Below are 27,952 nucleotides of genomic sequence, written 5' to 3'. Positions count from 1 at the left end.
TCAATTATAATCAACAAATGAAGTATTGAACCAATTTGCTCATGGTGCTTGAACAAAACACAGCTTGAATTTATAATTGAGCATTTAAGAAATTAATGTACATTAGGCATGTATCTGCCATGTGTGATTAAATATATGCATGTACGTATGTGTGTTTTGTTTTAAATAAGAATTTTGACCATTTTTCCTCATTTAGAAACTCTTGGTAATCCAGCTCGGCAAGTCCAACTCCCATACTCTGCTGTGTATGTCGCTAAGCAAAGATCAAGACCAGAGCTTGCAGCCCGATGCCTAGTTCGACATCTGTTTCCTGAGGAGGTGCTGATCAGAAGCAACGTATATGGAAATTTAGATCGGGGCATAGCTCCTTTAGACTGCAACAAAATCAGTGCTATCCGAGGTACTTATAGTCAATATAATTTGAATTTTGTGTGGAGACTGTAAAAGAGGTGGCAGTATTAAAGGTGCTTAGTTGCTGACAAATCTACATCAAATACAAAAAATTAATAACATTCAAATATTCTGAGTGTATTTTCATTAAGCCTTTGTTTTTCTTTGCTTGTCCTATCAAAATGTGGTTGTTGTTGGGGTTAGCAGCTCTCTGGCTTTTGGTTAGGCTAGGCTAGGCTAGGTCTGTTTTCCTTGGAGCGAAGGTGGTAAGTGAGGATGTGCTTGAGGTATTGAAAATTATGTGTGATTATAGATTGGATTGACAGCAGGAAAATTTTCCCCTTAAGAGGTGAATAAAACTAGAAAATATAGATTTAGGGTAAGTGGTGAGGGGATCTTTTTCACACAGAGTGTGGTGAGTATCTGGAATGCACTGCTGGAGCGAGTGGTGGGGGCAGAGTTGTTGACCATATTTAAGAAGTATCTAGACGAGCACTTGAATTGCCCAGGCATGGAAGGCTTTGGGGCAAGTGCTGGGTGATGGGATTGATACAGATGAGTGCCCACTGCTTAGCGTGCACATGATAGGCTAAATGGCCTGTTTCCATGCTGTATGATCTAAGGCTGTGCCCATCTATAGTGTATGCCCTAGCTACGTTTGTTTCTTGGATCTGCATCCTGATTGACAGTAGTTTATACATCTGGCTACCCCTTGATATACAGTCGACACCAGACTTGGAACCAGCACTAGATGGGTAGAACTGCACATCCATGGAAGAATTCACTTAATCCAACATTACAATAATAAAATGTTAAATTGGGCAGCTTCTGTAGTGGGTAGGTATCTACTGCCAGTCTATCATCCAAAGTGGTGAACTTGTTTCTAGGGAGTAAATGAAGCAATACTCTTCCTGCTTCGTTCCATGATTTAAATGTGACTGTTGTTTTGATAATCTGTAATGTACTGCCCTCTCCATATAATGCTGTGGAATCTCTTTGCTGTGTCACATGAAAGGTAATATTTTTACCCCTTGCACTCTGTTTTTCTTAACTATTTGCTCACTTGGTTACAAGTGTCAAGACAATTTTTGTGCTGCCAATTTGTAAGTAGTTGGAAGATTGGGATGAGCCAGGAAAATAAGATTCTTAGCAGGATTATTTTATTTCCACTATCACTTCAAGTGCACACAATCTCTCCTTCAATTTATCTGTAAGAGCACTTAAGATAGTCCAGAGGTGGAGATTAATAAAAAGTTTTTAAAAGAAATTAAACTAATGAAAATATTTAAATTACTTTTGCACTTAGCAGTATGATGCATGAAGCTAAGAAAGCAATCTGTATTTTATTTTTACTCTCAAATCTGCCTTGTTCAATGAAAGAGAAAAATCATTAAGTAATATCAAATGTTAAGTTTATACCAATGAATATATAATAGAATGAAAGTATAGGTTATATCATTCACAACCTTAGAACATCCCAACATGCTTTCCAACCAATGAAGTTTACTTGGGTAGAGAGCTCAGCAGCCAGCTTACACAGAGCAGGGTCCTATAAACATTAGCAATGCTCATTAGGGGATAGTTCTCAGCCTGGACACTCATAATAACTCCTTTGTTCTTTTTTATATTGTGCCATGGGGACTTTACATCCACTTGAGAAGGCAGATGACTTAGTTTTAACATCTGTTCCAAGGGTCAGAGCCTCTGGCAGTACATTGTCAACCTGGATTTTGGGCTGTCATGTAGAACAGGAGTTTCTCACTCAGAAGCAAGTTTGCTATCACTGGGACATGGCTTACGCCTAGAAGATATAAACTGAAGATATCATGTGCGCTTTATCATTTACAAGACATTCATATTTGAATGCTGCCTTCATGAAAACACTCCAGGGCATTCCTTGTGACAGGACAAGTAAAGCATTGCATTCATGTAAAGGCAAAGGAAATTAGGCAGGTTCCAGGTCAATCTGTTCCACCAGTTTGTTGTCTAAATATGAATTAAATATTACCCCTCCCTGATTTGTTCTAGTGGCAAGTTATATAAGTCTATTTACGTGAAAGATTTATTTATATTTATACATTTGTCCTCTATTATGAAACATAAACTTTTTATATCTTGTGGAAATGCTTATCAGCTGAATTCCTGGTTTTGTAACTAAGCAACTGCCAATCTGGAAACCTATTTTACTGCCTACTTGAATAGGGAGCAGAATATGCATGCTTTAGTTTGATATCATTAGAATGAGGTTAGAGAGTGCTCTCCAGGGAACAAGTACTAGGACACAGTTTTTCCCCTAACTAGAAAGAGCAGCAGGACTGTAATAGTTTGACATTTGAAGGGCTAGTTACTGCAAATAAAATGCTGTAAATAATTGCTGAGCTGAAGTACATTATTTTAAAAATATCTTTTGCCCAGAAGCTTTCAGATAGATAGTCTCAGATAAGACATGGCATTGAGAACATTCTGTCCTGGCACAAAATGTCCCAGGTTTTTTTTAGTCTTAAGAAGTTCAGGGAGAAGTGCAGCAATCTATAGAAGGCCAAGATAAGACAGTACTGTAGAGGTGAATTACTTATCTGAAGTCACTTAAAAGATCCTAAGACAGATGTTGCACACCAATCCATGGAGATTTATTTTTGTGTTCTTTAAAAAAAATTTTTTTTTTATTTCCTGTTGAATTGTTGTCTAGCCATTGGGATAGTATAGCTGGTAATATAGGAAAGAGACGAGCAGCTAGCAGCACATGTCAAGATGGCGTGCCTGTGATTTTCATCCATGATTGCATGGTGTGGCCACTCATGCAGAGGTATCTGAGAATGCTTTAGGTGACCTGCCAGGTACCAGCTTATAGAGGTAGGTGCCCTTTAAGTTCTTACCTGGGTCTCAATTGGGCCCTTCCCATCGACCCCTCCGTCATGATTGTTGCTCAACTTCCCTAATGATTAACTGCCACACCAGCACTGTGACCAACCCTTCCAATCTCTCTTTTCCACTCGCCCTTCTCAACACGTCCCTGAGCCTCCCTCTTGTTGTCCACAGCCACTTCTCTTGTGTGACCAGGCTGCACTCTTGATGTCTTTATGTGCTTCACAATGGTGAGTCGCATTTTTTTTTAAAAAGCCTGCTTATTCTTGTAAGTCTGTTCAATGGCATACCAAAATATTTCAAAGAGCATTTTGCAGCAGTGGCCCTTGAACGAAATGCTCACTGACATGTTAATGGGCCTAACTAAACAGGTGCCATTTCATTTGTAGGCTCAGAGATCTCTTAAGGGGATCCAATGCTATAACCATAATTTTTGCATGTGTTGTGCTATTGTAGATTCAGAGCAGCTTTAAAGAGCATAATATTAACTTCCTCCCTGGCATTAATCACTGTTCATCTGAACACTAACTTCAAACCTTGACTGTTTCCCCTCTAATCCCATATGTAGAATAACACATTTGATGGATACAAATATGGAGATTGCAAAACCATTTGTAAAACAAGGAGCTGTTAATTTTTGCATGGTCCACACTTGTACTTGCACGAAATCTTCTGAAATGCAGGCTACTTAAAGGAAACTTTTCTCCTGTAAGAGACATTTCAATAACATAGAGCATGAAATACATTTGTTGTTTTGGAAGTTCTACTGTAACGAGTTCACGGGTGACTGTTGGTCCTGAGATCCCATTCCTTCAAGATATTTCTTTTTCTTCTTAGTAATTTCTTTGGGTCATCCATGGTAGACTGGTAATCATTTGCGACCCAGCTAAATTTTTTAAAATATCATAGTATTAGGCCAAAGCTATGGTCGCCTTATTCAATTTTATAGTTAGATACCAGCATGGGAACTTTGGGGGTAGGGGTGAATGTGTAATAAAGCCCAGTGTGTTTCTCAAAAAAATGTATTTTGCTTTCCATCGTCTATAATAAATGTGCATCTTACAAATACAGAAATAAAATTTGCATAATGTAGGGAAAAATGCATAGGTTATCTAAAATCTCATTTTAATTGCCTGTTTTAGTTGAACAAGTTTGAACATTTTTTTACTTGGGTTTTTTTCCAGTGAAACTTTGTAAAGCTATCTGTTCAAGGAAAGTCAGGAATTTCTTTGGATCTTTCACCATTTCATATTAGATGTTTGCACAGCTGATTTTTGTCCTGAAAGGGTCAGACTGTTCAGTGAAGGTTTTGTGCCTTGAGTAGTTTTGGTCTTAATGTTTGGACAATGTTATCTGTCAAGGTCATGTGATTCTGAGGAGATTAGTTCTATCATATTTCAGAAATTACTTTCTAGCCATAAATTCTGATTTTTCTAATCATGTTGCTTTATTACATCTAGCTTTGTATGTGATGCATGAAACCTTCCATTGGCTCCATTATACCTCTATAAATTTATTTTTCACTCTTTGAAGCTTGCTTCTTGTGAATCTGAACTTAATCTAGTAAATAAGATCCATTTCAGACAGTCAAGACCAAATTCAGGATACGTTATTCAAATTGCTTTTACATGTCAATGCACCTGAAGCTTTCATTAGAAGACATTTATGGCGTGATCATAATTCTGTCATGAATTAGATGCAAGTTTCGTTTTTGTTGGTGCCTTTTAGAGTGCTGATATACAGCAGTTTTTACATATTTTTAGGTAGGTGTTTGCTTCACGGTGGCAACACGGTAGCGTAGCGGTTAACGCGATGCTATTACAGTGCCAGCGATCGGGGTTCGATTCCCGTCGCTGTCTGTAAGGAGTTTGTATGTTCTCCCGTGTCTGTGTGGGTTTCCTCCGGGTGCTCCGGTTTCCTCCCACATTGCAAAGACATATGGGTAGGTTAATTTGGGTTTAAAATGGGCGGTGCGGTCTCGTTGGGCCGGAAGGGCCTGTTACCACGCTGTAAATAAAATTTAAATTAAAAAATTGATGGTAATACTTCTAAATAATTCTATCACTAAGCACCTCCTAAGTTCCAAAACTGGTAAGCATAAGTTGAGCTCAGGTTAATTCTGCCTTGATTGTGATCACTTTGCATAAAATAAAATGTCCTGTGGACTGCTTCTGAGATGCAGCAAATATTCTGCCCCTGCAAAGTACTGCTTTGCTGTCACCTTCTAAACAGTTCTCAAAAAAAAATCTTAATTTCAAACCAGATGTTTTGGATGCAGTTTTTAACTTGCCTATGGTTAAAAAAATCATACAGTACATACAGAACAAAGGTGGGAGAAAAGAGTGCTTATCTTTGATGCATCATGCACAAAGACAGTAGATTATCCATTCAAGATCTTTATTCACCATTGTTGCTCACTTGGATCTGGAGTACATCATCCTGATTATTTTATAAAGGTTTAAGGCCTGGAAATTCTTGTGCAATTGGAAGGAAGCAGCAGTAAATGATTGTTGCTTGGCAAACCAAGGATCTTTTCTTTACAGATCTTGCCTGCGTACTTCTAACGTGAGTGTGATGAATGTGTGCAAAAGCCTCTCCTCTGCAAACTGAGAGAAATGTATATATTTTCCATGGGATAAGGGAGATAGAAATTGCAGGGGTCAGGCCAGAAGTGAGGGGAAGAAGAGTGAAATTTGTGTGAGGAAGATTATGTAGATTGCAACTTGTTTGGGGGCACCAGTGGGAAAGCCACCATCGCCCACCTGAAGTGGGTTACCAGTACTAGGCTCTGCCTTCTGAGACCTACTCCTTTTTACTCCTCCTGATCCTTCCCCCTCACTACCATCCTTTTAACCACAGGCTATACATGCTTAAAAATCAGGCAAGTAGCACCTCGTCATGTGCTTTGCACTATTGACTACTACTACACATATGCAGATGTCTCTGTCCATTAGCCTCTCAGAAGCACTGAGGATCTGGTGAAAATGTTGCAAACTTTGTGGAGCTAGCAATAAGTCCCAGGTCATGCTTTCCAACAGAATTGTATTAAGAAGGGCATGTAAACTTTATGCTTTTGTGTAGGATTTCTAGGCCCTGATATTTTCTAGTGGAGAAGACTATTTTCCTTTTATAGATATTGGATATTGTCCCATCATATGGCCTTCCTCGTGCTCTTACTCTATTTTTTATTATTCATCCACTACCAGCAATATTCCTAGCAGGGGCATTCCAATATGCTGTCAATGTTGCATTAAAAAATTCACATAATTTGTTTTTGTTGATCTTGAATTCATGCTATCTCGTTACTGACTTGCTGATTTGTGAAAGTTCTTACTCCAAGATTACCTTTACTAAATGCAATTTTATCTAAAAAGAAGTCTGTTAGTCATTTCTCATCCCTGACACTGTTTCAGCAAATTTCTTCCATACCTGGCTTTGATATTTTGCCTAAAATAGAACACTGATTTCAAGTTATGAGTAGAAACAAGATTTTTCCTTTCCCACTTGGAACCAGGTAGAGGGGAATTCTGCTGTCCAGCAATACTGATGTCATCAGCTGGCTGAGCAGCCATGTAGATTTAAGAATTCTGAACCAGGTTTTAATGAAATAACTATCTGGGAGATTTGACTTCCGTTTAACATTTGATGACTTGATTTGTTTCTGCTCCATGATTTAGAAGAGAATTCTTGCAATAATGTTTGGATACCTGCCCTTCCAGTTAAATTAGTATTTTGTCTGGATCCTTGTCATTTCATGAGCTAAAAGATCAAAATTGGGAGACAATCATGACCAATACAATTGGCAATTTTGTAAAGATACCGTATCTCTAATGGTGGGGGGGTTGGGAGGGAAAGGAGATGAAGCTGTTTTCTAAGTGAGGGTTTATGAAAGAAAACAGTGGAAAAGGAATAATTAAATAGAGGAAGAAATGTTATGTTTTTGTTTAGGTGTTTAGTTTATGGTTAGTGCAATACCAGAGATCCCAATGATGTATTAAGCAGTTTTAGCATCGGAACAATTTATTCTAGCTTCAAAATATGAGTTGAATACAACTAAGACCAGTCAGGTTAGGTGTATTTTCCCATTGTCTGTACATTAAGGGAACTGAATCATGATTAGATGTAGCATGTATAACTATTAATTTTGCTACTGAGCATCAGTGTTTATAACTTGTTTCTGTTGTATTGACAGAATTTCTTGAAGAAGTTTATCCAGTGTTCGACTTGCGTGAGAATGGACGTGATTGGAAAGCTTGTGTGGCTGCTATAAATAGTTCCATTCGCAGCATAAGGCATGACCTCAGGAAGTCCCTGCCAGGCTATTACAAGAAACAGCATCCTCAGTACTTTGGTTTGTATTACAAGAAACAGCCAGGCAATCAGAGCAATAAAATTGGTACTCCTCACAGCATTGACCCCCAAGAAAAATTCAGTGGAGACACAAACATCCTCCGACCATCATCTTAAAAGGGATGGATACTGAAAATGAAAAATGAAGTATAAATTTGAGGGAAAATAAATAATCTATTGTTTGAAAGAATAAGGTCTTAGGAAGCATACATAATTATTTATGTTTATAAGAAGTCTGAGTTTGACTGAGCTCCCCAAGTATGTAAAGTTGTGCTTTAATACTATAGTTTTATTTTTGTGTGCTTGTCAATGTTTGCATTCATGCAGTAATCAAAAGTATGAATTGCAGAATGGCAATAAGGGGGGGGGGGGGGGATAATTATAGCAGAGCAAGTAGCAAAAACACTCACACAAACTGATGAATTGAAACAGAACATTTGAAGTAACCTTACTGTGAATTGCTGCTGAAATTTACTTACAGGGAGAAGACAGTATGTTCAAAGTTATTTTATGAAATTCACTCAGTGATGCTTGTATGAAGATTTTTGATCTTTGCTTTGAGTTGTATTTTTTTTCCTGTGTTCTTGATGCACCTCAACAAAAGTGTTCCTCGTTCTCCTCTCAAGGCAGAATACTTCATTGCTGTAAAGATGTTAACTAACCAAGCAAGAGCTATCATGGCTACGATTGATAATTTGGTCTATTTTGGAGCCCTGGGATTTGAACATTATTGAGGAAAAGAAAATGTGCAATCAGAAAATAATGTAAAGTGTTTGGATTGGGAAGGGAGAAGCAGGTGATGCAGCTGTTCAACATTTGTGGAGTTTTGAGTTGACTTCATCCCAAATTAATAAGAGAACATATTTTATGAAAACCCTGTGTAATATGAGTTTGGGACAGTCTTGACTCAGTCGTTTACAAGTATAATACTTTCCACATTGTTGTCACTAAATTCCTCATGTCACTTAGAGGCCATTGGGATTGCTGTTCTGGGAAACAAAAAAACTGCACATTTATGCAATAGAAAACAACATTGAGGTTTAAACCACGGATGACCCTTTTATTTGAGTTGTTTGAGTGGAAGGTAATCTTTCCACCTGGCTCGATTAATCCCCAACCTTGAGGTATTTGATAAAGACGCTGGATTTTTAAAGTATTCAGCAGCAAAGGTTGACGTATAAACAGTGTATGAATGAAGGATGGGCTTCAGAGCCAATAATGCTTTGCCTTTTTCAGAAGTATGATGTTTAAATTGTAAAACAAAAACTGAAGGGTCATTTAATGAATATCATTTTGTTAAACATATTTCCTGCTGGCACTCTTTATACGTGATTTAACTTAAGACTACAAATCGTATTCTTGTAGAGCTATAATAAAATTTTCTGTATCTAATTTTACTTTCAGTTTTCTATCTACAGTCTAGAAGAAGGCCCCCACCCCCCATATGTTGAAATTTTGTGGACCCATTAGGCACTTAATTGTCCAAGCAAACTCTGTTGTACAGATGTCCAGTCTAAGCAGCCAAGCTCTGATAATCAGCAACTTTCTCACTTGGCATTGATTTATTGAGTTGATCGTTTAGTTCAGTGCAGCATTCTGATTACAATAAGGGAGCAAGCACCACCAAAGGTTTACCTCCCTCACCCCTTCTGCAAACCAGGTTCATCCCCCATTTTCCAATGCCCAGTTCTCAGATTTTCTAGGCTCTCTCTCAATGGTTGCTCATGATGGACAGTTTGGCTTGCTACTGTATTTCACAGGGTGAGTAGTGGTTACAACCCAGAGCAGGTTGAAGGTAGATTCTAACAGCATCTGTTGTATTGAATCACCAAGAATTAATGGTGGTCATTCCAACGAGTAACTGGTATTTTTCAGGAAGCAACACAAAATGTCATTTGGTCATTTGTTTTTATTGCAATGAGCCATTTGTTTGTATCCAAATACCACAGCTAATTTTCAAATTTTTCAAGTATCTAGCTTGCCCTCTGCAAGAGAAGATTAAACTTTTGACTAGCCAACAGGAGGAAGACCATATTGTTGTAAAAATAAATACATTTCTTGGCTCCACACATTAGCTGTAAAGGTTTGGTTTTGATTACGAGTATCTGGGTTGAAAGGGATTGAAATGTTGCTGCTGTACCCCAGTTATGCACCCACTAGATACAGAGGAGATGTTGAACCTGGAATAGAATCTGTGCAAATCTTGAGTAGTTTGACTTTTTGGGATGTTAAAGATTTATGTTCCTGTTCACAAAACAAGACATCCAAGAAGTTACTATCCTGTCCATCTACTTCTTGTTTTGAAGACATAACTGCAAATAGATGAAATGGAACTAGTGAAAATATCTGGATATTTCAAAAGGAATTCAATAAGGTGACACATGAAGTTGCTTCACAAAATAAGAATTTATGGTTCAGATGTTAGGATGTACCTTATATGCGAGAGTGCCACTATCTCATGGGAAGGGTGCAGAGACTGATCCCTTTGCCACAGGATGCCCACAACTATATTATTTGCATTTTATTAGCAGCTTCATCATTGAAAACATTAAGGTGCTTTCCATAGTCAAAGAAATTGATCTTGAATAAAGACGTCAAAATGTGGTCTCCAAAATTTTGTCAAGAGAGAACACTAAGGGCAGTCTTGAGAGAGAGAATTGTAAGGTAGCAATTTAGTACACGGGTATGATTAAAGGCATGGGTGAAATGGTGGAGTTAAAAGGATTAAAGCTATAATTAAATGGTCATGATAGTGCAAGTTTTCTGTGAGGTTTCTGCTGTTTGTTGGAGAACCAGCAGAGGAAGAATCTCCAGTATTGATCAACTCCTGCTTCTTTTGTTGAGGGATTATAAATGGAAATAGATAGCTCTGCAGTCATCAGCAAACATTCCCATTCTTCACCTCCAACTGAAAGGTCACTGATGGGTGGACCTAAAACATTATCCTGAGGAACTCCTGCCATGAGGACCACCTTCCTTTGTGTAAGGCAGGACTTCAACCATGCAAGTATTTGATGCCTATTGAGCTTGGTTTTACTAGGACTCCTTAGTGGCATTTAACCAAGTATGCCACCTCACTACTGAGGTGATGGGTGGAATGGAGGGCATTTTTCTGATAGGGTGAAATGTGCCAATTAAACTCTTGTCTATGTAATGTGTTGCTAATGTAGTACATTCTGGCCTAGTGGGACATGCCCAGCAGGCTAGACTATACAATTGAAAGAAAAAGGGAAGAATGACCAGCCCTGAAACAAGTCCTGCAGGCTGTAATGTGCCCAGATGGATAGTGAAGTGTTTTCTCTTGAGGTTGTATTGAGCCTCATTGTAACAGTGCAGGAGACCACAGACAGAGGTTAGAGTGACAGTCGAATGAACAAGTTTTATTACTTTAAGGCTGTTACTACTCGCTGGGCTGCAGTATTTATAGAAAGTTCCAGAGGCAATTCGTGAAGAGCCTATGCTTCCCTTCTCACGTGTCAATGCGTCCACTCTGCAGTAGACTTTGTCAGAAAAACCCACTGATCAGACACATTTCACAACAAAATCTATATGAAGGAAAATCGCATGCCATCTAATTACCATTTTGCAAAAGAAAGTAATTGTCAGGGGTCCTTTGCAGGATGAATTTTAGGAATCTCCACATTTTCCAAAGGATGTGTGTCCATTTAGGGTCTGAGCCTTTATCTGCCCTCATGGGGTCAGAGGTCCCACCTCCTACCAAAATATTCCTTTTGGTGTTCTCCTCAATGCAGCCCTTTAAGGCCAGTAAATGAACGGTTAAAAAAAACTGCAGACGCTGGAAAGCTGAAACAAAATGCTGGAAACATTTGGCGGGTCAGGCAGCTTCTGTGGAAAGAGAAATAAAGTTAACATTTCAGGTCTGGTCAGTCCAAACAGTGGAACTACAGACGATTTTTTTTCCTTTTAAAAAAAACTCGACCATCATCAACACACCGGCGATCATTCCTTACCTCACTCCATTCCAAAGTTTATTTCTTCAGGGAAATGCATGAGCAAAAATGTTCAGGGATAAATCGACACGTTAACGCTTTTCTCCCCACCCTTTTGCACAAGTTTGGGGCTGAATAAGTGGTTTGTTCGAGCGGCCGGCTTCCCGGTGCGAGGGTTGGATGGCAGCACCGATCTGGCTGGCTACTCCTTCCGCCTCGGGTGTTTGCAGACAGCAGAGTCTCCTCGCGAGAAAGCCCATGATGCTGATGGATGCACTGATCATCTTCATCAGGCGTTCGTGGGCGATAGAGGGGGGGAGAACAGCGCCATCAGGCAAAGAGGGAAACGCTCGGCCGCCTTTGCTCACTGCCTGCTCGCCGGGTTTCCCCGTGCACCACGGATGGAGTGTGAGCGGTCCGCCTCAGCGCAGCCCGACGGTAAGTGGCTCTTATTCATGTTCGCTGCATTAAGCAGCCGACCTCTGCAGCCCGCGCCTTCTCGTAGTCCACGGGACCAGACCGTCGAAAATGGTGATGCTTTGGGCCGTTTGTCACTCAAGTGTCTGCCTCTCACCCCTTCTCCCAATGCACTGCAGCCACCGGACCCAAAGCCTTAAACGCTTTTCTTTTGCTTTCAAGCCGAGTGCAGCATTTATCCTTTTTTTAAATAAAAACGAAAATGTTTTAAATGTAACCTGACGGAAACAAAAAAAAGTCGAAAGCGAAATGTAGCCAGATCGTGGAATATATGTCTGTCTCTCTCCCTCCCCCTGTTGGGGAAAAGCTGTGTGCCTTTTCGTAAACGGTGGTGGATTTGGAAGAAACTTAATTGGGATGTTTTTTTTCCATTCTCTTGTATTCCTCTTTGCGGCGACTCGGACTCGTTGCTATGGCCTTCGGCTGGAGTCCCGGCTCCCCCTGCAGCTCCTGACTCCCAGCCGATTCTCCACGGCTACTTTCCCCAGCCTGATTCCTAACCCTGGTGGTCATATTTTATATCTTTGCATCTTGCCCAGAACTTCTCACCATTTCGACTGCCAAACTAAAGTTTTGATTTTTAAGTAATTGATAACTATTTTTGTAGAGATTCACAGGTATAGAATGTTGTGGAATAAAACACCCGATGTAGATTTTTTTTCTGTGTGTGATTTACAGAGGATAGATACATGATGCTGGGTTGGGCTTCCTTTCCTGATTATGTAGAGTTTTTAAAACGTACTCCGTCGGTAGAAGGCGATGAGACCATTTTGGAGCCTGTAAAGGGGGCCAGAGTAGCCAGTGTTCTAGTTTCAAAAGATAAATGTGATACCTATTGTGTTTAAATGCTGACACTGCATTTATCTTAAAAGAGTGAAAGAAAACCTATTTTCTTTGAAAACATTCCCTCAAATAGCAGAAATATTTCTCTTTTTTTTGGACAAAAATATCTAGTAGTGAATTTGCATGTTCAGATAAATGGCACTCAAAAAGTAATTCATTTTTCTTATGAATCTGCAAAGTGAGCTATTTAGATGTTCACGTAAGGGTCCTTGGATCATAGGGTGTTGTGGAGAGAGATGAAAAAAAAGGTGCAAATCTGAGTGTTGGGGGGGGGGGGCGTGGGAAGGGAGGGAATAAGTGCCTCCACCACTGACTGAAGGATCACCACTGTGGACTGTCCTCTGTCGGAACTGCCCAATGTGTCAGGATGTCCATGGAAGGCAGAAGTTGCTCCCAATTTATCTTCAGCACAAACAGACATTGTTATGACCTCCATTGCAGACTGCAGCTTAACTTTAAACTATTTCAGGGAATTCAAGATTGCCATCAATTCAGTTGTCTCTCCTATAATTACCTAGCGTATTTCTCCTCATACCTTTGCCTGAAGTCCATCTTCTGCTCCTTTGAACCTCTTCCCGCCAGAATGCTGATATCTCTATACCTGGACCCTATGTTAGCCGATATTGTTGCAAGATTCCTGTGACTTAGGTCCTATACCACTCTCCATCAAATCTACCATTATCATCATCACCTCAAAATCCCACTGTTCATCCAAACTATTGCTCAATTTCTAACAAGTCCTTGAAGCTGATGTCTCCTCTGAAATCCATGCCACTTTTACTCCATGTTAGAATCAGTCCCTCTATAACCATTGTTTAGCTACAAAGTCCAACTTTCATTCTCAACAATGAATCAGGTTATTTGCAATTCTGGTGCTCTACTTAGTCCTGAGCTGAGTTTCAGTCCCATATCTTTGTCATCAAGACTGCCCACCTCCACCTTTGTAACGTCACCCTTCTCTGCCTTGCCTCAGCTCAGCTGCTGTTGAAACTTGCTAGCATCCCTTTATCTTCTTCACACTAGTTTAATGCTCTCCTACCATCTATCATAATTTGTACCAAGTCGAGTTCATTGTCATATGCACAAGTACTTGTATGCACAGGTGTAATGAAAAATTAACTGGCAGCAGCATCACGGGCACATAGCATCAGATAAACAGCATTCACAAGAAAAATATAAATTATACACACATTTTACAAAAAAGGACATAATTAGAAAAAAAAACAAAATCTATTGTGCTGCAAAGTGATCAAAGTGGTCATAGTGTTGCTAGTGATCAGGGTTGTGCAAGTTGTTTCAAGAACCGAGTTGTCGAAGGGAAGTAGCTGTTCTTGAACCTGGTGGTGTGAGACTTCAGGCTTCTGTACCTCCTGCCCAATGGTAGCTGTGAGTGTTTGTTAGAGTGTTCGATGACAAGCCAAGCCTCCTTAACCTTTTAAGAAAGTAAGGACATTGGCATGCCTTCCTTGTGATTGCATCTATCTCCAGTATATTCAGTGCATTTGTCCGCTTTTCACTGAATAGCACTAGCTTTTACGGCACTTCACTTTTAACATTCTCGTCCTTGTTTCCAAAACCTTCAGTGATCTTGCAGTGCCCCCACCTAATCTCTGTATCCAGTAGAATCATAGCACACCACTTGGTGCTGCTGCTTGACAGTTCCAAAAATACTGATTTCAAGTGTTGACTCTGTAAAGTTTTCTTTGACTACATAGGCTACCTTGGTACTTGGATTTCCTTCAATGTCACAGATACGTGCTGTTAAGATAATCGGGCACTGTAAATCACCCCAAATGTGGCTGGGTGGTGGGAGAATCGGTGGGGGAAATTGATAGTCCTGAGAGAGAGAGAGAGTTTGGAGGGAATTGAGAGGAAGGAGGAGGAGAATGGAATTGTTTTGCTGAGAGCTGGCATAGACCCAATGAGCTGAATGGTCCCTGTCTATGTGATAATAATTGAGAAGTCAGTTGGCATATGTAGTTTCTCCCCCAGAAATTAATAACTACTTTTTATAATTTTTAAAAACATGCTGCATCACATGATTTAAATGTTTGAACTCAGTAACTTTTTTTTACCAATGCACATCCCTTTGTGCACTGCAGTTCGTTGCTCTATTCAGGATGTAATAGGTTTGGTTTCTGAGGTCTGTTGCAGAAACCAGTGAGTCTGGGTTTGGGTGGACAGACAGCAAGACCTGCAAACAATGGACAGAGAGGTCAGAGACCCTGAAAACAGCCAAGATGGAGTCCAGAGACTGGGAAAGAGAATGGGCTGGATGATCTGGCCCATTGCAGTAAACATCTGATGTTACAGAATCTGCAAAAATGTAATTTATCCTATCCATTGTAATATATCTACTGATCGGCATTACACTCATCTTCTAAGGTAGAATTACTCTTTTTCAATCAGCCCTGTGAAAAGTATCATAGCTTCTTTTTGATAAGCTGACTGTTTCATATCAGATTCTTGTTATCAGTCTTGTGTTGCAGCTATGAAATGCTGAACAATAATGAAATGAATAAACCAGCAAAAAAAAAGGTAATGTTTACCAACCTATTATATATGGCATAAAAATCTTCATTGCAGTATTTCCATGCCATAGATAATGGGTTAAATAAGTGGTCAGACTGTATTTTATTGAAGTTTCTGTACCATTAAATTTGTCCTGTAATCTTCATATTTTTATTTTTCTCACGTGCAATATGATTATCTTCAATATCATTTGTTTTCTTTCATGCCACCTCAACAGCAAATTGTACTTGTGTAGCACCTTTTACATAATAAACATCCCAAATGTCACACACTTTAAACAACTTGACAAAACAACACAAGGCTGCATAACCAAAAATATCAGATAATGGTGTAGTTTAGGGAGGAGTCATTGGAGAAGTAATGTGGGAGTGGAGGAAATTGCAGAGAGCACTTCGGCAACAGAAGGTATAGGATATGAAAGAGGCATCAGAGTGTTGTGGAGCTAAACGATGCTTACTTATTATTATGGGGAAGGAGCCTGTTGGGGCCATCAGTTCCATGCTGGCTCTTCGAAGAGCAACCCCATCAGTCCTATTTCCTTGTATCCTTGCAACACTCTTGCATGGCCATCGAACCCATTTTTTTAATTCTTTTGCTACTTGCTTACACTAATGGCCACTTTACAATGACCAATTATTCTACTAACACACTTTTGGGAAGTGGCAGGAAACTGGAGCACCTTGGGGAATCCCACATGATCACAAGGAGAAAGTGCAAACAGCGACTGCACCAGAGATCAGAATAAAGCTGGGTCCCTGGAGGTGTGAAGCAGTAGTCCTAACTACTGCTCCACTAGACTGACTTTTGCAAATTAACACAATTAAGGAAAATAAATGTTACTTTTCCAAAATGTTGTCTGTTTTGCCTTTTAAACTAGCTGCAATTTGTTTGAGGCTACAGTTCAGATAGAGTCTTAACAATGGGGGAGGCGGTAAAAGAGGACAACCCTAAAACAAAAGTGGCATTGCTAAGTACAGCTGCAGCTGTCACCATCTTGGTGTGGTCACTGAAAACTGTGCAGGCTCAATGGAGATACAGTGATTGGGAAGGTTCTCTTCACCAGGGAAACACTGAACCTGTGCTGAGTAGACCACAAGGAGACCTTTGCTACCAGTTCAATGTCACCACTTCTTCTGTAAAGGAACATTCCACCAAGATTACAGAAGTCATTGCATTCAGATGTTTTTTTTTCCAGCTAGTTTTAGTGAGCAGGCATGCACAGTCTTGTGAAATATTGTGAGTAATTCTGTTCCCTATGTTATGAAATGGATACAGAGGCTCTGGAGAATCTTTGCTGGATTGTGGGATTATAAGTCTCAACAGGTTGAGCAGATAGGGTCTCATTTCAAGGAAAGGGAAGTCTGAGGGTTGTCCTGTGGAAGGTTTTGAGATTAGAGAAGAGTTGTAATTGAGTTGATGTTTAGAGGATCTTTAAGCTTGGGGGCTAGCATGGAACTATGGACAGGAGCCATTAAATGTTAGGAATAAATCCAACAGAATAGTCAGGAGAAACCACTTTTACTCAAGGTGGTTAGAATGAGGAACTCATTACATTGTGAAAAGGTTGAGGGGAATGGTGTAGATGTACTTAAGCAAATGTAGATATGCATATGAGGGAGTAAACGATTGAAGGATACATCAATAATGGTTGGATGAAGAAGGGTGGAGGAGTTTTATGTGGATCATAAATACCATTAGAGATCTTTTAAGTCCAATGGGTTGCTTTTGTGCTTCAAATATATTTTAGCCTTGGAATTTGTAGAGCTAAATTAACATTTCTCACTGAATACCCATTTTGACCTTTCCATAATAAACAATGTAAATATTGGCTCAGAGTTTACGGTCATCATCAAAGATCGGCATGTGCTGTTGGCCTCGCCTACAAATATGCAGAGGGTAGGTATGAATTTCCCTCTCTCAAATGCAGGAATTTCTATTGGGTACCTTCTTTGGGAGAACCATGGCTTGTAGCAACAGTGATATCTCAAGTTAAACTTGATGAAGTTTTATGACAGGCAACAAATCGAGACATTTACACCTATGATTTTTTTCAAACAATATTTTATAGATAGTGAAATCCAGATTAGGATATTGACATCAGGCTTTGATTGATGATGAGTTCACATGATACAAGATGAAATATCATAAATATTATTAAAAATGTTGGCATTTTGAAATATTTTAAGCAAGTTGGAGTACACCATACACACCCACCTCTTATTTTGAGATTGTGCACCAGTAATTATGACTTTGTTTTCCATTTTAAATACTCACTTCACCTCATCCATCAAAGTGTAACTTCAGTATTTTTTTGCAGCAAGAGTAACATGTAAAAAGTTGATGTTTATTTCAAATTGTGATTCTGTGCTGTTAGCTATAATTGCAAGCATAGACCTGCACAATATGCATAAGTATGTTAATGTGTAACACGTAAATCGGAGAGTATCTGATTGATATTACATTAGTATTATTTGGCAATCCTTGGATGCTGTATTGTCCTGTTGAGAAGCAGTGTATCATGGACAACTTCCAGAAACCCCAGGAACAAACAAAATGCTAGAGGAACTCAGTGGGTCAGGCAGCATCATGGAGGGAAATAGACAGTCAACGTTTCAGGTCGAGACCCTTCATCCGGACAGATCAAGGGTTTTGACCAGAAACGTCGACTGTCCATTTTCCTCCACAGGTGCTGCCTGTTCTATTGAGATCCCCCAGCATTTTGTATGCTGCTCCATATCCCAGCATCTGCAGTCTCTTGTGCTTCCAGAATCCCCAGTTTAATGTAACTCTGCCAGCACTGATGTTTGCTGTCAGTTTTACAGGTAATGACAAAGAATGTTGACTGTTCTCTGTTATTAAAATGTCGAATTCTTCAAATTTGTGACTGATTTTGAAGAGAATCGAGGTGCAATAATGCAAAATGTATTGAAAGTTTTCAGTTTTATGCTGATATTTTAGGTTTTGTTTCTGTGTATGCCTGTGGCATGTTCTGAAAATCTTTATGGTGTTTCCCCCATTTGAAGGAGAAAAATGTGATAAGTAATTTTTAGGTATAATATGATACTAAAGATTCATTACTTGCACCTGTGATGAATCCTGATTGACCTCATATGTTGCCAACTCTCTGTTGGACTTCTTTTTCTGAGAATAGAACAGTGAACATCTATGAAACTTCAAAGTCCTTCTTTCCATGGTTGCTTGTAAGCATTCCCAGTGACTGACTCAGACTCTGTCTTGCAGTATGAACTCCCAAAATCTCAGGAATAATGGTGGGAGATGGTATGAATCCTGTGCAATATGCATCAGTACGTTGACATAAAGGATGTAAATCAGTTTAAATTTTGGATGTTACATTGCAATTACTTTGCATTCCTTACAATTGCCACAATCCCAGTATGGTTTGTCACCCATAGAATGAGTAGATTTATGTCAAACCAAACAAACACATTTCAATCTATGTTCTAATATTAGACCATAAGACAGAGGAGCAGAATTAGGCCATTCAGCCCACCGGATCTGCTCCACCATTTGATAATTGCTGATTTATTTTTCCCTCTCAATCCCATTCTCCTGCCTTCTCCCCATAACCTTTGACACCCTTACTAATCAAGAACCTATCAACCTCCGCTTTAAATATACCCAATGACTTGACCTCCACAGCCTTCTGTGGCAATGAATTCCACAGATTCAGCACCCTCTGGCTAAAGAAATTCCTCCTCATCTCAGTTTGAAAGGGATGTCCTTCCATTCTGAGGCTGTGCTCTCTGGTCCTAGACTCTCCCACTACTGCAAACATCCTCTCAATGTCCACTTTATCCAGGCCTTTCAATATTTGGTAGGTTTCACTGAGATCCCCCCTCATCCTTTAAACTCCAGCAAGTACAGACCCAGAGCCATCATTGCTCCTACGTTAAACCTTTCATCCCTGGGATCATTCTTGTAAACCTCCTCTGGACCCTCTCTAACTCTAGCACATCCTTCCTTAGATATGGGGCCCAAAACTGCACACAATATTCAAATGTGGTCTGACCAATGCCTTATAAAGCCTCAGCATTACATCCTTGCTTTTATATTCCAGTCGTCCCAAAATGAATGCTAACATTGCATTTGCCTTCCTTACTACCAACTCAACCTGCAAGTTAACTTTTAGAGAATCCTGCACTGGGACTCCCAAGTCATTTTGCATCTCCGATTTCTGAATTCTCTCCCCATTTAGGAAATGGTCTGTGCCTTTATTCCTTCTACCAAAGTGCATGACCATACACTTCCCTACGCTGTATTCCATCTGCCACTTCTTTGTCCATTTTCCCAACTTGTCCAAGTCCTTCTGCAGACTCCCTGTGTCCTCAACACTACCTGCCCCTTCACCTATCTTTGTATCATCCACAAACTTGGCCACAAAGCCTTCAATTCTGTCATCCAGATCATTAACATATAACTTGATAAGTAGCGAACCCAACACCGACACTGCAGAACACCACTAGTCACAAGCAGCCAACCAGAAAAGGCCCCCTTTATTCCACTCTTTGCCTTCTGCCAATCAGCCAATCTTCTATCCATGCTAGTACCTTTCCTGTAATACCATGGGCTTCTATCTTGTTTAGCAGCCTCGTGTGCGGCACCTTGTCAAAGGCCTTCTGAAAATCCAAGTAAACAATATCCACTGACTCTCCTTTGTCTATCCTGCTTGTTACTTCCTCAGAGAATTTCAACAGATTTGTCAGGCAAGACCTCCCTTAAGGAAACCATGTTGACTTTGGCCTATTTTATCATGTGCTTCCAAGTATCCTGAAAACTCATCGTTAATAATGAACTCTAAAATCTGACCAACCACTGAAGTCAGGCTAACCAGTCTATAATTTCCTGTCTTTTGCCTCCCTCTCTTCTTAAAGAGTGGAGTGACATTTGCGATTTCCAGTCCTCTGGAACCATTCCTGTTCCAGTGATTCTTGTAAGATCACTACTAACGCCTCCACAATCTCTTCAGCTAACTCTTTCAGACTCCTGGGGTGTAATCCATCCGGTCCAAGTGACTTATCTACCTTCTTACCTTTCAGCTTCCCAAGCGCCTTCTCCTTCGTAATAGCAAATGCACTCATTTCTGCCCCCTGACTCTCTCGAATTTCTGGCATGTTGCTGGTGTCTTTCACAGTGAAGACTGACGCAAAATACTTATTCAGTTTGTCTGCCATGTTTTTCTTACCCATTACTACCTCTCCAGTGTCATTTTCTAGCAGTCCAACGTCCACTCTGGTTTCTCTTTTACTCTTTATATATCTGGAAAAAACTTTTGCCATTCTCTTTTATTTTATTGGCCAGCTTACCTTCATATTTCACCTTTTCTTCCCTTATTGCATTTTTAGTTGCCCTCTGTTGGTTTTTAAAAGCTTCCCAATTCTCTAGCTTCCTGCTAATTTTTGAAATATTGTACGCCCTCTTTGCTTTTATGCTGTCTTTGACTTGTCATCCACAGTTGCCGCATCCTCTCTTTAGAATGCTGCTTCTTTGGGATGAAATGATCCTGCACCTTCTGAATTACTCCCAGAAACTCCTGCCATTGCTGCTCTACCATCATCCCTGCTAGGGTCCCCTTCTAATCAGCTTTGGCCAGCTCCTCTCTCATGCTTCTGTAGTTACCTTTACTCAATTGTAGTACCGATACATCCGATTTTAGCTTCTCCCTCTCAAACTGCAGGCTGAATTCTATCATATTATGATCACTGCCTCCTAAGGGTTCCTTTACCTTAAGCTCCCTAGTCAAATCTGGTTCATTGCACAATATTGGGTGTGAGCTTGAGTACTTTAGGAACTGAGACATTCACTTCATCACTGTGCAATATACTTTTATTCATTTCATGATGTTTACAATGTTAAGTCTTCCATGAATCACAAGAAAATAAAATATTGAACTTGAAACTTATATTTTTGTTTAAATGACTTATTTGATGTACCGGAAATTGATAAGTGATTACAGTGGCTTACTGATTGACCTCTAGAATTTATTATCTGGACTTCCTGTTAAACTATTTGGTAAGAGGTATTCAACGGTTGTCTTAAAGAGGAAGTATAGTTTCCATATTTCCTTAAGGTACAAAGGACACCATTTGGCCCATCACGTTTATGTTGGCTCAGAAAAGTCCCATTTTCTTCCACTTATTTTCCTGTACCCTATTCTCTCTCACATGTCCATCAACTTCACTCTGAATAGTCTACCATCCACCTGCTAGGGATAATTGACAGTAGCCAGTTAGCATATCAACCAGCATGTCTTTGAGATGTGGGAGGAAAGTGGAGCACCAGAGGCAACCCAGACGGTCACACGGAGGACGCTCAAACTCCACACAAACAGCTACCTGCTCTGTGTCTCTACTACACACATCCATCTTGGCTGCATTCAGTACCCATTACAATCAACAGTATTCTCAAACTCTCAAAAGTATATTCAAGGCTGAGAAAGATATTTGGAACCTCGGGTTACAGGAATTGGGCAGTGTCAAGCTAAGGCCAAATCAGCCATGATTTTATTGAATAGCAAAGCAGGCTTAAGGAACCATGTCTTACTCTTGCTCTTCTAACGTTCTAGGGTGATTTTATATGGCACATTTTTTTGGCATAGGAAAGCTTGAGACAAAAATTGATGAAAGTGATGCTAAGCTGCAGGAGAAGATGTTAGGCAGACGATGGAAAGGTTCATCAAAGAGGTATATTGTAAGGAGCATCTTGAAAGAAGAAATAGAGAGGTGAATAGAAATTCTAGTGCACGTGGATGGATGCACAAGTCTGGCATTGGAGTGGGGCATAAATGGCTTCAACAAATGATCACAGCTAGCACCCTGGCAATTTTCAGCTATGCCTGAGGCAGAATTTGAGGAGACCAGCAGATGATGATTGGGAGCCTTGTGTTCGGAATGGGAATTGGGGTGGTTCAAGGCCTATTAGTCATGGTGTAGAAAGTCTGAAAGGATTGTGTTGTATGTTCAGTTGGGGGTGTGGGTGGTGTGGATGAGGATGTATTCAAGGTGGAGGGTGGACTGGATTGACATTGGAATGTTGAAGGGGGTGGAATGCTCTAATGTTGGGTGTAAGATGACATCAGAAAGGCTGGGAGAATGGGGGATTAGAGGGTGGGGTCTGGGCTTCAGTAGAGAGGATGGGGCGTGAATGGGGGTAGGAAGTCAGTACTGCTTGGGAGAGCCTGAAGACTCTCAGTACGTTCTTGCCTATGGGGTATTTTAATTCAGTGCAATGCTGCAACAACGATCACTCCAGGAACAACTTAGTTTGCTGATGATGCTCCAGTGGTGTATCCAGTAGAGCTGCTGCCTCACAACCCCAGTGACCTGAATTCAATCTCGTCTTCCAGTGTGACCACATGGGTTTACTCTGGAGGCTCCAGTTTCCTTGCAAATCCCAAAGATATGTGGGTTACTAGTTTAATTGGCCATTGTATACTAGCCCAATTGTGTAGTTGGGTGCTAGAATATGGGGATAGTTGAGCGGAAACAGGTGAGAATAAAATAAGTATTAGCGTAGGCCAATGCAGATGGTTGCTATGGACTTGGTGAGTCAAAAGGCCTTTTTCATTGCTCTATGACTAAGTAATTTGTACAGGGTTAGGATGGGTTTCCACATCAATCCGTCCATGACTGATTTGTTGAGTTTCTGAAATGACAGCATAAGACACAGAGTTGGTCTTACTCCATTTCATTTTAGAAACAAATCAATTTTTCAAGGGTGTAACATTGTGAAAAAAATTTAGACATTTAACATTTAGGGAGGAATCTCCAGAAATGGATTAAAATAGTGTGGCCATCGGTAGTTAGACTAAGGGAATAGATAATCCACAATATGAATAGCTAGAAGTTTATAATAATAGCTGGAGAACTTTGCATGTAGTCATGAATTTTAAACTTTGGTTGTCTTGGAGACACTACAGGTTGGTAACCACATGAGTTAGGGATGCAGATTTAAGTATAAGCAGCGGAGTTTTGGGTGACAAAGTATATGGAAAGTGAAAAGTGGGAGGCTGGTGGAGACCTTTGGAACTGTTGACTAGGAAGTCTGCAACAAGAAAATTGCTAAATATCCTATACTCTTCCATAAATTTGATTTGAACATGTTTTTTTCTATTGTAATCAGTTCTGTCAGAAAAGCTTTCATTTTAAAAATTGTCTGATGTGTCTTGGTAATAAAAAGATTGTGTAAGGTGTAAGCTTCTTCATTTTCAAAACATTCCCAGCTCTACTACCCAGGATAGTGCCAGACAAAGTGGAACTCTGTTTAATTTTGAACTAACATAAGACGTCACCCAATCATTCTTTCTTCACGTGGATTTGGGGTGCAAATGTGAGATGTGTTGTACAGTACTGACTTGAAAGGCCACGAGTGGATTTCTCCATTCTACCTAATCTCATGCACCAGTTAAAGGAAACAATTGTATACAGAATACTAATGTGTCAGTTGCCTCACTTTGAATGGCAGGTTACCAGTCTCTAGTCATTCTTTCTTTCTGTTTCCCCAACCGAGAATATAGTTTAGGAATTATAATGGCATAACTGAGAAATTAACCCATTTTTAGCTGCTGTCACCCATTTCAAACTCTCACAGCACAAGGTGATTTCCTGTGACCTATTGTTCTAGTTACCTGCATCAAATTATTTGGAACTCTTAATTTTAAGTAGTGGAAACTGAGGCAGTTGTGAAGTTGGTTCGAAGTCCACATTTCTGATGTGGAGTTTTTGGCTCTTGGTTAAGAAATAAACATTTCACTAAAGTTGATGCAGTACGTAGCCAGGAACTGGAACACCTTCCTCCTTCCCCTCTACGATCGAAGGCATGATTGTCCTCCGTCATAAACAAATCTGCAACAAGAACAAACTTAGCTCCTGATGAACCAATAATAACTAAGAATTGATGAAAATATCTAACCCAGTGTGCTGTGAGGAACCAAGAGGCTTTAAAGCAAATTTTTAAAACCAACTGTGAGTTGAATGAAATGAACTCTCTTTTGCTTTTCTGAACCCCTGGACTTAACAATTCACGGAGTAGTATCGAGCTTGTTTCCACCAAATTTGTGTTTCTCCCCAAAGATATTGGAAATGCTAATGCTCAAATCATTGCTGGAATGAAACTCATTCACTTTCAAAAATACTGATAAACCTCGAACTTTTCATCCAAACACCCTTCTGTGATGATGCATGATCTTCCCTAGAAGACAATAATCTGATTCATTGAACATGGGATTGAGAAGGAGCTGCACCTCTTTTTACAGTACAACGATGACTGCGTAGGTGCTGTTTACAGCACTTGTACAGATCTTGAATGTTTCTTTACTTTTCCTGCTAATTTCCACCCTGCTGCCACTTTCACATGGGTTATATCTGACTCTTCCCTTCTTTGACTAATCTACTAACCTTGTTACTCACCTGCTGTCAAATCATCATCCATAATTTCTGCCACTTCAACAAGATTCCATCATCAGACAGATCTTCCCCTCCTCTTGGCTTTTGACATTCTGAAAGGACCATCCTCTTTGTGACTCCCTGGTTCATGCTTCCACCAACGCCTGCAAGCTGCAGTTCACTTCTTCCAAATTAATGTATTGCATTCAGAGCTCACAATGTGATCTGTACATTTGAGAAAGCAAATGCAGATTTGGTGACCACTTTGCAAAACTCCTCCTTTCATCGCAGTTCCACTCTGACCTCTGCACTGTTCTAGCACCTCATCTTTTGTCTAGGCATGTTGTAGCCCTCAATGAGTTCAGCAGTTTTGAATAACTAGCCTTTCTTGTTTGTGTCAGAATTGACTGGTTCAGATGTAAGATCATCTACCTGAAACATTAACTGAGTTTTTCTCTCTCCACAGATGCTGCCTGATTGCTGAGTATTTACAGCATTCAGATTTCACATCTTTTATTTCAGATTTTCAGCAGTTCTATATCTCACGATTGGAATATGTTGTTTTCTTTCTTTACTGTCCTCATTCATTGTCCTCTATTTATGCTCCTTCTGCTATGATTAACACACATTCCTGGGTGCATAATGGTTGATGCAGACTTGGTAGGACAGAGGGCCTGTTTCTGTGCTATGTCTCTCCCTGACTTTTCCCCCTCTTGTATGGCACTAAAAGCAGTTGGGCCATCTGGACAAAGTGACCTTCACCCTATCACAGGCATTCCCTTTGTTCTCTTCTTCCCTTCTCTACAACTTAATCCATACTGTCAATATTCTTTCATCAGAACTGGAAAACTTGATATGTTAGTTCTGTATCTTTCTCCATAGATGCTGCCTACCCTGTTGAGTATTCCCATCACATTCTGTTTATTTATGATGGTGCAAGCAAAGGAGGGATTGTGTGAAATCAGATTGTCACTGGTATAATTTTAATCTTATAAAATGAGGAGTGTTCAGGGCAATTTGCAAGGAAGCCGCGGACAGGATTGATTCCCCGAACACATGGGAATAGATTTCTCCAGGGTGAGTTATGTTCAGTATCAGCTAGAGTTTAAGAGAACTGTGCATGTAATTAATATTTGAAGGGCAACTTTCAGACAAAGATGATCGCCAGTACAAATGAAAACGAGCTGCTTCAATTGGTTGTTGGAGTGAGTCATGTTCAGAGTCAGAAATGCATGAGTTGTTGTTACAGTGGCAATGTAAGGTCATTGGTATACAGAGGTCATATTAATGCAGATATTTTGGCATGTTATCATATAATGTTCCCTAGTTTGTGTTATTTGTAGCATTCGTTCAGCCTTACTAATTTTTCCAGAGTTCTGAGTTCTGCTGCTTCTGTGAACTTTGACTAATTTTACTCCACCCAAACTGGTTCAGTCTGAACTCGGAGAATAGGGTGTAAGATACCCTTCCTACACCCTTCACAAGGGTTAACAGTTGTAGCTTTAGTCATCTTACATAATTGTATGAGCATGTAGTATGCAGGCAACTTGTGTGGAAACATACAAGCTGTTTGTTGGTCCCTTCCTTCATTTAATGGTTTGTGAAAGGCACAGGCAGTTGTCAGTATGCTGACAATCTGACACAACTTACTTGAAGTGAAGTGCTATTATAATGTCATATTTTTAGGATGACACTTTTAGAGAAAGTTATATGAGTGGAGATATTTCTTGTCATAAGCATATTTTCTCTAGACAAGCCCAAAAAATGATGTGGATTATTGATACAGGCCATCCCCGAGTTAAGAACACCCAACTTATGGATACCCATACATGTGAACAAGCTCTCATGATATTGTTAAATTCAAAAGTCTGACGTACATATTTACATTTGTTCATGGCAGAACTAGTTCTCTCTGTCTGTCTGTCTCTCTCTCTCCCCCCACTTTCAGTAATTGTCCTTATCAGTCTAATGTGTTTTTCATTCATCCATTACAATACCGTGGAAGTATGGTTACCGTATCAAGTGATTTTTGTGTATTTTCAAACTTGTGGACAAAATTGACTTAAGAACGTCTGTAAAAGCCATTGGTTACCTGGGGATGACCAGTACTGGAAGAACAGAGGTCTTGATGGCTCTGCAAGGGGATTGCATTATTGGCCCTATTATAGTACTGAGTTTGCAGCCTGACCAGGGTGGGTTTGTATGCAGACAAGTCCATATTCGAGCTGGAATTCAATTGTCTTAATTTGGGGCCTTTCATTTATTTTCATTTGAGTAAGCTTGACAAATTCTTAATCCAGGAATGGAAATTAAACACTATCTAGGACTGAAGTATTTCCTTTTGCAGGAGGTAGTAAATGGTGCCCATCTGCCACTTAGATTAGTTTCAGGGTTGCATTACCGATGGGAGGAAAATTTGCTTTGATGTGAGGAATGTACATGCTATTGAATGGGTGAAAATAAGGAAATATATTCTGATACTTAAATATCTAGATTATTGGTATTGGCTTATTATTGTCACTTGTACAAAGGTACAGTGAAAAACTTGTCTCGCATATCAGTTGTACAGATCAATTCATTACACAGTGCATTGAGGTAGTACATGGTAAAAACAATAACAGAATACAGAGTAAAGTGTCACAGCTACAGAGGAAGTGCATTGCAGGTAGACAATAAGGTGCAAGGTCAAAACAAGGTAGATTGTCAGGTCAAGAGTCCATCTCATCGTACAAGGGAACGATTAAATAGTCTTACAACAGTGGGATAGAAGCTGTCCTTGAGCCTGGTGGTACGTGCCCTCAGGCTCCTGTATCTTCTGCTTGATGGGAGAGGGGAGAAGAGAGAATGACCCGGGTGGGTGGGGTCTTTGATTATGCTGGCTGCTTCACCAAGGCAATGAGAGGTATAGACAGAGTCCATGGAGGGGAGGCTGGTTTCTGTGATGCATGGGCTGTGTCCACAACTCTCTGCTGTTTCTTGTGGGCCTGGGCAGAGCAGTTGCCATACCAAGCTGTGATGCATCCAGGTAGGATTAGGTTCAATGACTGTAAATACATTTGGAAACAGTAGGTTTGTGAATCATTAAAAAATTATGCACAGGCAAGGAGTATTGGGCTGTTTTTTAACTCCTCATGCATGCAGTTA

The 27,952-nt window shown here is 40.0% G+C and overlaps 2 protein-coding genes across 8 annotated transcripts in view; both read left to right on the top strand.

The window, feature by feature from the left end:
• LOC127569273 (BEN domain-containing protein 2-like) overlaps positions 1-8,997 on the top strand; it is a 53,071-nt gene extending 44,074 nt beyond the window's left edge. For 4 of the 6 annotated variants that reach the window (XM_052013753.1, XM_052013755.1, XM_052013754.1 and 1 more), the window contains 2 exons: positions 197-400; positions 7,448-8,997. In XM_052013753.1, coding sequence (XP_051869713.1) covers positions 197-400; positions 7,448-7,722 — 479 coding nt within the window. In that variant the 3' untranslated portion in view covers positions 7,723-8,997. Of the gene's footprint in view, positions 1-196; positions 401-3,079; positions 3,244-3,429; positions 3,486-7,447 lie in introns of all 6 variants that reach the window. The other 2 variants (XR_007956171.1, XM_052013756.1) reach the window with 2 other exon arrangements.
• A 2,799-nt stretch (positions 8,998-11,796) lies between these two features.
• Positions 11,797-27,952, top strand: part of LOC127569274 (uncharacterized) — a 106,869-nt gene continuing 90,713 nt past the window's right edge. The window contains exon 1 of one of the 2 annotated variants that reach the window (XM_052013759.1): positions 11,797-11,993. In XM_052013759.1, the coding sequence (XP_051869719.1) occupies positions 11,957-11,993 (37 nt within the window). In that variant the 5' untranslated portion in view covers positions 11,797-11,956. The remainder of the gene's footprint in view (positions 11,994-27,952) is intronic. The other variant, XM_052013760.1, reaches the window with a different exon arrangement.

The sequence above is a fragment of the Pristis pectinata genome, chromosome 4 (assembly GCF_009764475.1).
Source record: "Pristis pectinata isolate sPriPec2 chromosome 4, sPriPec2.1.pri, whole genome shotgun sequence".
Classification (NCBI taxonomy): domain Eukaryota; kingdom Metazoa; phylum Chordata; class Chondrichthyes; order Rhinopristiformes; family Pristidae; genus Pristis; species Pristis pectinata.
The sequence above is the reverse complement of the archived record's forward strand: the minus strand, read 5'-3'. Positions and strand labels throughout refer to the sequence as shown.